Source organism: Frankliniella occidentalis, unplaced genomic scaffold (genome assembly GCF_000697945.3).
Source record: "Frankliniella occidentalis isolate FOCC.00 unplaced genomic scaffold, Focc_3.1 Scaffold9, whole genome shotgun sequence".
Lineage (NCBI taxonomy): Eukaryota > Metazoa > Arthropoda > Insecta > Thysanoptera > Thripidae > Frankliniella > Frankliniella occidentalis.
The window spans coordinates 2,090,860-2,100,377 of record NW_026267139.1 but is presented as its reverse complement, the minus strand read 5'-3'; the positions used below and the strand labels follow the sequence as shown (position 1 = coordinate 2,100,377).

Here is a 9,518-nt window from a genome sequence, read left to right as displayed (position 1 = left end):
AAATTTAACAATAGAATAAATACACTATTCAACAAATTTAACTTCCAAATTCTGGATAAAAGTTTTCTATATAGAGCATAAAGAACTTTGCAGGACAATTTTAGCATGAAAGTTATGTCAAAGAGCTTACCACATTGATTTATGATCTTATGCCATAGTGACTTAAGAGGCAAACTTCAACCGTAAATGCATGACTGCAATTTTCACAAATCTGGATTTAAAACTTAAGTGGTCTAAAACAGTTATTGTTTAGCAGTATGAATAATTTCATCACACTTTACGATAATTTCAGTAACGTTATTCGGTTTTGCTTCAGCAAAATGTTCAATAAAAATACCACTTTCCACAAAACTATGGTATGTTCTGATAAAACAAATACCACGCACATAAAGAGACTTTTCAAATAAATATCTAAGACAAACTAACTCATACTACATTGGTCAAAATAAAAGAAGAAAATAAGCGTGGAGGCAATTAGGAGAAGACCAATTCACCCACTGATAAGTTTCAAGTCTGGACCAGCCAAACCAACATTTTCCTAGCATCTATTCTAAACATTTCAGGCTAACCAACAGTTTCATAATTGAGTGAAGTCACTCAATCTATATGTATTCAGTTTTTGCCAACAACATAAATGAGATCAGCCCAAACATCAATAAGACGTAGTGACACACTTCTATGAACATCACAGGAAAGAAAAAAAATACGTGTACCCTAGTGAGCAAATTGCAAGGAATGAAATAACTTACATCAAACAATAAAAATATGAAAGGGGCATAAGAGAAAACAAGGTGTGATGATGTAAAACTACTACAAATCTAAGATAAATTTAACTGTAGGCTGTTGTACTGGATTCATTCAAACATCTGCACCATTAATCTCACACAACCTTGCTGAACCTATAATGCTGGAGCACAAAGCAAAAACCACAAAGCACAGTGCACAAGTTCCTTTAAAAACAAATGAGGGAGTTTCAACTTTGGCAAATACATTACCTAAGGAGAGAAGATATAATTACACACATATAAGCTGATGTAACCAGCACCAAACTTACAAAGTCATGATCACACAATCTTCAACAGGGTCATTAATTGGAATTCACTATCATGAATGCAAAAGCTGGCGTTATAACTAGAACCTAAGTTTCCGTTTATAAAATAAAATGGCATCACAAACGTCCTGGTTGAAAAGTGACTAGCAGCAAAAAACTTGAAAACCAATGATTGGATGATGAGGACACTTTCTACAGATGACAACTACAAGTAAAAGTAAAAAACTCTCGTTGCAAATAATTTAAGACCAGAGGCTACACACCTTCGAGCGCAAGTTCATTTGAAGTTCCTGGGTTACAAATAATAATTGGTAACTCACAATGATGAACAATTTCCAACACATTAAGTAAAAATAATTGACCTAAAATTCATAATGTGAAACCTGTTAACATGGTGTTGAAGAGAAAAAAGATACAACCAGAATTTTGTGAAGTTAAAATTTAACACAGAACTTAAATAATCAAGAGCTCAGAAAAGATGAGAAACAAATCAGTGAGACAAGTATAGCTGAACACAAGTTATAGCTTGGTGCTCACAATCTTAAACTGTCTACAATAGAACAAATTTTAAGATCTAACACCAACTTTTGACAATTTTTTAATTATAATCCAAAATAACTACAAACTGTAAATGATGCACACAAAAGAATGACCATGAGAACGAGGACCAGCCAAACTGGCATAGTTTCTGAAAAGGGGAAAAACAATCAGAAATACACATTTGTGGAGTGACACTCATTAAATTGAAATAAGAAATCAAATTTTAATTACTCACGTCTGAATGGAACTTGATGGATGCAAACTCGATTGTCAACAGAAATGCTAACCACTGCAGCCTCATAAGGACAAGTGATTGCTGGTCCATCCAGGGATGTTGGTAGAAATTCAAGACCAGTAACAAACATTCCATGCGCATTACGGACATTCATGATCCTCTATAAATAAATCACATGTGAGAAGTGAAAGTAATGTTGAAGCAACTGATATGAGATTAAAGACAAGAGTAACAAACCTGAAGACTAAATGCCACGTGAATAGATACACTTCCACTGAACATTGTGCCAACAGCAACAAACATTCCATCATCACGAACAGCAAGTGCTGCAAGGCTCTCATCAAATGCGTGATTTCTGCGGAGTTTTCCACTTGCTGGTTCCCACATCTGTAGATATGATTTTAGATTACCAGCACGGCCCACTGGGTTGGCCAAAGTAAAGAGTGAATCAAAATCTGTGCCATTGCCTCTAATACCAAAGCTGAAAAAAATAAAATGGGGAGTCATAGACTGCACTGAGAACATGATATATGACCACTGAATAAAGTCCACTGAACATACCGGCATCTTTTGTAAAGATATTTAGAATTGGCAGGGATTTCCCATGTTAAAGTGGAGGTCTTTTTACCAGTTTTACTATTCCACAAGCAGCAAGCCCCATCTTTTGATATGCTGGCTATCTAAAAATGTTTTTATTTTTTAATAATTTTTATGCAAATAGGGCACAAACAAAATCAATAAGGAAAAGTCACTTACTGTTGCAGAGTCAGGACAAATATCAAGATCGTCAATTTCTTTAGTGTGAGCCTTAATATTGAGCAATTTATTCATGGTTGGAAACTGCCAAACTCTGATAAATCCATCAGTCCCTCCTGTGACCATGATTTCACCATTACGACTGATGCGAACGACCTTTTGAAGAGGTTCCTCTTTACTGTTAGGGAAAAGGTTTTGTTACTTTCAGAAATAAGATGCATAGCTAATCACAGTGATATTCAACAATAGTATTCTGACCTAAAATCTGTTTGAATGCTATCTGATGGTTTAATTTCAAAATGTAGTCTTTTTTGTACTTTGTTGACACCATTGCTTGTAACTTTATCTTTCTGTTTTTCACTTTTGTTTGAAGAGGTTTTATCAGAAGTTTCACTTGTTGAATTTCGTTTCTTGCGCTGCCTGGTCTGATTATCATTTGATTGAGCTGTAAACATTAATGGAAAATATTTCAAACAATTTAAACAATCAGTTAGTAGCTGCTTTATAACAGCAAGCCAACAAAGGGTACTAAGAACTCCTATGTACCTTCTTTCTGGTCAGCACTAGATATACTGTTGCGCTTTTCATTTTCCACAGACAATCGGACATGGTAGAGCTGGCAATGGCTTTCCTGGCCAGCAACTAGAAAAGTTCGCTTTCCATCATTATAGGTAGCTGAGTTCATAACCACCGTTGGCCCAGTTTCATGTCGTACTGCTTCCTCGGCAACAAAAGTCTCTCCATTGTGAGAGATCTCAAATATTTCCTGGAATGAAAGAATAAGTCAAAAGATGAACAAAGATCACTTGCAGTCTCAATCATTGCATTTGACCATGATTTGGCGTAAAAATCAAATACTATTCAAAATTGTGTCAAACGATTGACAACTGGTTAAGGTGCGAGAGAAAGGGTGCATCAAGGGAAGGGCCCAGTCAAATGAGCCCTATTAATGTTTAAAAATAGGTTGAAACAGGTTGTCAAGGTTGACAGAGGCACAGCAGAAGTGACGCTAGGTTATGGGGAGGGGGTTACTTGACACCTGTCAACTGACGGTCGGGGAACAACTACATTTCTGGTGAAATAAACAGAATGTACGCCACTCTTTTCGCACATCCGAGCCAGCAATAAACCTCGAGATACACGACTTGATTTCGTCGTGAACTTGACACTTACGAAACCGTTCGCCACTCCAGTTTTAGACGAGCCGCCGCCTCCCCCGACCAAAATATGCCTGCTCGTCACCATTTGCAGGGTGTAGAGCGGAAAGTTGACCCTCGCGAGAAGTCCATCGTTGTTTCTTGTTGGGGCCATAATTCCTCGGGGAAAATATTGACTGTTTACCACCGAGGGTACCAGCTGCCAGTCGCAGCAGCGCACAGCACTGAAGTGGCAGCACTGGCACTATGATGAGGCGAACTCCGTCATCTTTTTTCCAGCGAAGCAAGCGGTTCGCGTCGAAGTTCTCAGAAAAAAACGAAGAGTCTGATAAGAGGAAGCGAGCCGAACCCACCGTCAGCGTCGAATGTCACTGTTAAAGCGACTGGGGCCCGGTCTGGCGCGATCCAGTGGCGCTCTGACAGCAGACGAGGTCAGGGTGAGGTGGTCAGCCTGGCCCTGCAGAGTCAGCGAGTCCACGTCGATCGGGGCGTTTTGGACCTTGCTCGGAAGGCGGCGGCCTGCGTCCGGGAGGGAAAATACAAACACGACCGCGGCTCAAACCACACTGACTTGTAGAGCTCAGAGGTTCGAGTCCGACGGGCATCAGAAAAGTGATTTACTTACACTTTTCTTACACTTTCCTCTGGAGTGATTTCCCACTCGTTTATGAACTCAGCCTTTCCACCTGGCATATGCCGTCAACCTGCTGGGGGCAAATCACCTCCATGCTTTCAAGAGCATCTGTTCGCATCCCTTCCACTCGATTTCGATGTCGAACAGAACAAGTAAGTCCCTTTCACGCATAATGCTCCTCGGGCTGGAAGCCCTGGAAAGTGGCGTTATTTTCAGGAGAATTTCGGGAAATTTTCGAGAATTACTTGTTCTGTTCGACATCGAAATCGAGTGGAAGGGATGCGAACAGAGGAGAGGGGAAATTGGAGGGGGCGGGGGGTAAAGTGAAGAGACCCAAAGATCCAGGGCCCCAAGAAGGGAGGACTCGGTCTGGTGCGGCCGTGCGCTATGGCGTGCGCAGTCACGTCAGACCATGTGGGTGCGAGAGAGACGGAGTGCAAAGTCTGTCTCTGTCGCACTCACAGAGACCTGAGCGGGGGGGCTCACCGCTCGACACCGGTGCACGGGGCAGCTCGCCGAGACCAGCACGCAGTACCCGCTGGCACCTCGCGGACGCAAGCCGCAAGCCGCCAACGCATCCGACCAGCGCCATGTTCCCGCTGCTGGTACGTGTCCGTCCACGGCGTCCGCGGCACTACCCTGATGGCGGTTCGAGCCGACCTCGAACCGACGCCCTCCACGCCGGACATCGCTGCCGCAGCACGGGACTACTTAGCGGCTCTCTCAGAGGTCAGTTCTCTCATCTTCTTCTGGCCCTTGCGCAGGTGGCCGTGCTGCTCGCCGCGCCGCGATCCTCGCGCTCGCAGGACCCCTCCGCACTGCTTCGGCACCGCCCCGGGCCGACGGCATCCTGGCCCGCGCAGCAGGCCGAGTGGGACCCGGGGCCTGGGGGCCGACAGGAGGACGACGCCGTCGACCGGGCGTGGACGGCCACCCCTGTGGACAGCGCGGCAGAGTCGGGCGGGCGGGAGGCAGGCCGTCAGCTGGACGAGACAGCAGACCGTGATCCTGGCACGGAAACATCTGAGGACGACGACGTCGGTGAAAAGGGAGAGGGGCAGGCAGTCCAGGATGACGACGACGATGACGACGGGCAGCAGCCGGGGGAGCAGCGGGCTCTGGACATACCGGTACGGACATCCTGACGGCGGAGTGTGGTGCTGCAGAGCAAAACCGTCACTAGTTGTTTCTCCACGTTTGTCGTGCAGCTGACCGCGGGGGACTCGGAGGCGACGGCGTCCGAGATGCTACCGGTGCCGGCGCCGCTGTCCATGGGCGGGCGCGGGCCCCCCATGACGCTGAGCCTCGAGGACATGGACTACCTCACGATCCTGAGGCCACCGCAGCCGCCCAGGAGGGCTGGCGGCGCCAAGCACAACAAGCGCAAGTCCAACAACAACAGCAACAAGAACACCAAGGCCGGCGTCAAGCACGCCACCAAGACCAAGCCGGGCGGCGGCAAGGGGCGGCCCAAGGCGCCGCCCCAGCAGCCGCCCGCCGCGTCCACGTCGTACGGGCCGCCGCCGCCGCCCCCGGCCGCGCCCCCTCCCGACTCGTACGCCGGCTTCCTGGGCTACGACGCCCCGCCGCCGTACGGCTACGGCTTCGGCCCGTACCCGCGGTACCCGGATCCCGTCATGACCCTCGAGTACCAGCAGGTGAGCACTACCGCGTCGTTTTGCTTGTTTGTTTTCTGTCCAATTGTTTCTGATTTTTGCTCGTTGTCTTCTTCCAAATTTTCTGATCGTTTAAAATGGCGTTCACCGATTTATCTGAGTGTCGGACTTCCTGAGGCCACCCCCATCCTGACGGCGCCCCATGTGTCCGCAGGCTACGTCGTACCCCGAGGAGGAGCGCTTCAGGCCGCTGCCGCCGCTCAAGGGCCCCGCCCCGATGGCGCCCGCCCCCATGACCTCGCCGGCGGCCCCGGCCCCCCCGGTGGCCGGCACCTCGCCGTCGTTGTTGTCGACGTCGCCGCTGGCCCCCACGGGCGCGCCCACCACGTACCCGTACATGGCCTACCACCACCGGGACTACACGTCCGCCAGCTCCGGCACGGGCGCGGGCGCGCCCCAGGACCAGAAGGCCGCTGGCGCGGTGCAGGTGAGGACCACGACGACCCCCCTCCCTCCCTCCCTCCCACCTCCGGTGTCGCCACCCCTTTCTCTTTCTTGATGCGGCCGTCACAGAAACGTCATGGAGCAAACGCGAGCCGTATCCCACGAGGGCCTCGCGCTCGCGCTCATCACGCCACGCTCGTAAGCGCAGAGTAGCTCGTGCCACGCTCAAGCCACTCTCGTGCAACGCTCACGCCACTGGCATGGGCGTGGCGTGAGCGGAATCTCGCTTTCGGGTCGTCGCGGGGTCGTCAAAGGCATGATATCGCGAATATATTTTTAGCAGATGATAACTTAAAAAAACTTTTGACTATTTTTTGATATATTTTTTGGAGGGGGGGGGGGGCTTTACTAGAGTTGGAAATTTCCAAAATTTTCTGGAAAATTTCTGAAAACTTTCCGAAAATATACGAAAAATAACGAAAAACTTTCCAAAATCTGGGAAATTTTTCTCATTTTTCCCGGATATTTTCCAGAAATTTTCCGGAAACTTTCCAGGGTTTCCAACCCTATGCTTTACCCCTTTTCCTTTCCGGATGGGCTTAAAGAAAGGGTCTCTTGCTGAGGCGACTTGCTGCCCGTCCAATCTGCGCTGGCGTGGCGTGGCGTGGCACGCTCGGCACGCTCAAGAGGCCAAGCGTGACGCCACGGCGCGCCGTACGCCCGCGCGCACGGCCAGAGAGCCGTCGTCGTGGCGCGCATATACTTCTATTTAAAAGAGGTCGAACACAAGCGGATTACATGAGGGGTGGGCGCGCGGCGGTGGTACTGTTTCATTTTATATTTTCCCGCTCACCCGCGCACAAAAATTAACCACAATTACGATAGTTTGAGCGTCCAGCCAGCAAAACGGGCGAAACTTAGAGAGGCGCCCCCCCCTTTCTCTGCCATCCGCAGAGCAGAAACTAGCCCGTGTGCTGCGCGCAGGAGCATAAAAAACTCACGTGAGCTAGCAACTTTAGTGTTCAATAACGGTGATGAGAGAAGATGTGCTACAGTGACGCTAAAAATGTACTGCTGCTCGCTGTGTGGGCGGCCTTAGAGAAGAGCAGAGAGGAGCAGGGTGGGCTCTCTAGAGCCCTGCTGCTGCTGCTGCTGCTACTGCTGCTGCTGTCGCTCCGTGGGGGGGAAAGTTAGTTTGCGTCGCGGTCCTGACGGGCTCCTCTGACGGGTCCTCTGACGGTCCTGACGTGATACCCGTAATTATTCCGCCCTACCATATCGCTCGCTATACTCCCCCCCGTAATCACAATGCTCGCGCATGTGGAGCCAGTTTTCCCTCCCTCCGAAAATTTTCGTCGTTCAGCTCAGCCGGGCGTGGGAGTGGCAGTGTGCAGCCGCTGCTCTTTGACTAGAAAGGGAAAACGGAGCGGAGTAGAAGTAGTTTCATTTTTTATCATTTGTTTATAAAATATAACTATTTTTTTTTTGTTAAAAAAATAGAAAAAATACGCGGAGAGAAAAATACTTTCCTTGAAAATAAAAATAATAGTTGGGTTTTTGTTGATGTTGGGACTGAGAAGCTTGTGATAGTCGGGCCGGGGGGGATGCTCGGCGCCTGCGCGGGTAGGCAACACGACGAGTGGCGAGCACCCGCGTCAAGGCGCTGCCTACCCTACAGGCGCTCCTGACCGCGATGTCCGTGTCCAGGTGTCGCAGAGCGTGTCGGCCGGCGAGCACCACTCCACGTACGGCGGCTGGCCCAGCAGCGCCCCGGGGGCGCCCTCCTCCTCCTCGGCGGCGACCAGCAGCAGCGCCTCCGCGGCGGCCGCGGCCCTCGGCACTGGCCTCGCGCCCGCCGACGCGGCCGCCGCCCGGAAGGCCACGCTCAAGGACATCCTCGCCCAGGACTGCCCCGGCGCCGAGGAGCTGGGCTACTGCGACTCACCACCGCGGTACCCCATGTACGTACTCTGATACATCCAGCTTTGTGGGTGGACGAGGTGGGTACTTTATTCTCGGCGCTTTATCTTTGAAGTCATGGGGTACATTCGTCATGACACTCTATTTGAAGTCGAGGGTTGTCGTCTCGAATGCCATGGTAAAAGGCGTGTCCTCGCAAATAAGAATTTCCCGAGTAGGGTAATTTTATTTTAACGTCGAAAAAAAAAAAAGCTAAATGTTAGCTCCGAGCTAGCTGGGTTGAAATAAAAAGCCGCTAAACAAGTACCTTACCCCCTGCTCGGAGTCGAGAGGAAGAAAAGGAGACGGCTGAGAGCTGCAGGTGACCTGACGCCACCCTCTCCCTTCAACTCCAGGCAGCAGGTGTCCGAGGCCATCGAGCGGTGCTCCGAGCTGCTGGACCACATGTACGCACCGCCGCCCGAGGATCGCGAGGCCGAGGGCGATACGGAGGTGAGTTCCGAGCCGTGGCCATAGTAGACTACTACCCCATGGTGTGGTACTTTTTTGACACAGCATTCTGAACCATTGGGCTGAGGGACGTTTGTTACAAATTTAATATTTTCCCGGGTGTGGTAACTTTATCACGGCGTCTGAACCCGGCGGTGGACAACAATTCCCACCATGAACTATATTTACTATAGGGGGGTCCAAATATTATGCGGTTCCCAAAAGATAAGGACGTTCTCGTTCATTGGAGTCCATGGAGGCCCCATTATGCGTGGACCCCGGGATTCAAATACGAGGTCCCTGTGTACTCCACTGACCATCCTGATCCATTTTTGGGACCCCATAATATTTGTACCCCCCTCCTTACAAAAAAAAAAGTTCCGTCAAAGCACGGATCGTGGAAGCAGATGATACGTATGTAATGATCAAGCCTTGCATTATATTATTTCAGTACAGGATGTGGAGGTTTCAAAGATCTAACACCCACATTTTCAGAATTTTGTTGCTATCTATACCGCTATTTATATCATACAAGTTTTCCATTGGCGTTTTATTCTCCTTCAGCGCTTGGAATAGCATGATATGATAGCGTCCGGGCCGGGCGGCGGCCGAGCCGGACCGGGCCGGGTTCGGAGCTGCGCTTCGAGCCGAGCGCCGGCCGAGCCGAGTCGGGCGG

The 9,518-nt window shown here is 49.5% G+C and overlaps 2 protein-coding genes across 2 annotated transcripts in view; one reads left to right on the top strand and one right to left on the bottom strand.

Moving 5' to 3' along the window:
- Positions 1 to 991: 991 nt before the first annotated feature.
- LOC113213982 (prolactin regulatory element-binding protein) lies at positions 992 to 4,110 on the bottom strand. The gene is made up of 8 exons (XM_026433210.2): positions 3,756 to 4,110; positions 3,129 to 3,348; positions 2,841 to 3,027; positions 2,583 to 2,760; positions 2,388 to 2,506; positions 2,064 to 2,307; positions 1,827 to 1,986; positions 992 to 1,739 (listed from the first exon to the last, which is right to left on the bottom strand). Exons 1-8 carry the CDS (start codon positions 3,891 to 3,893, stop codon positions 1,654 to 1,656), a joined length of 1,332 nt encoding a protein of 443 aa, XP_026288995.1. The 5' UTR covers positions 3,894 to 4,110; the 3' UTR covers positions 992 to 1,653.
- Positions 4,111 to 4,907: 797 nt separating this feature from the next.
- The window catches only part of LOC113213984 (skin secretory protein xP2-like), a 5,557-nt gene continuing 946 nt past the window's right edge, over positions 4,908 to 9,518 (top strand). Inside the window, exons 1-6 of the mRNA XM_026433212.2 lie at positions 4,908 to 4,978; positions 5,138 to 5,503; positions 5,582 to 6,031; positions 6,204 to 6,476; positions 8,141 to 8,394; positions 8,749 to 8,845. Coding sequence (XP_026288997.2) covers positions 4,964 to 4,978; positions 5,138 to 5,503; positions 5,582 to 6,031; positions 6,204 to 6,476; positions 8,141 to 8,394; positions 8,749 to 8,845 — 1,455 coding nt within the window. The 5' untranslated portion in view covers positions 4,908 to 4,963. The remainder of the gene's footprint in view (positions 4,979 to 5,137; positions 5,504 to 5,581; positions 6,032 to 6,203; positions 6,477 to 8,140; positions 8,395 to 8,748; positions 8,846 to 9,518) is intronic.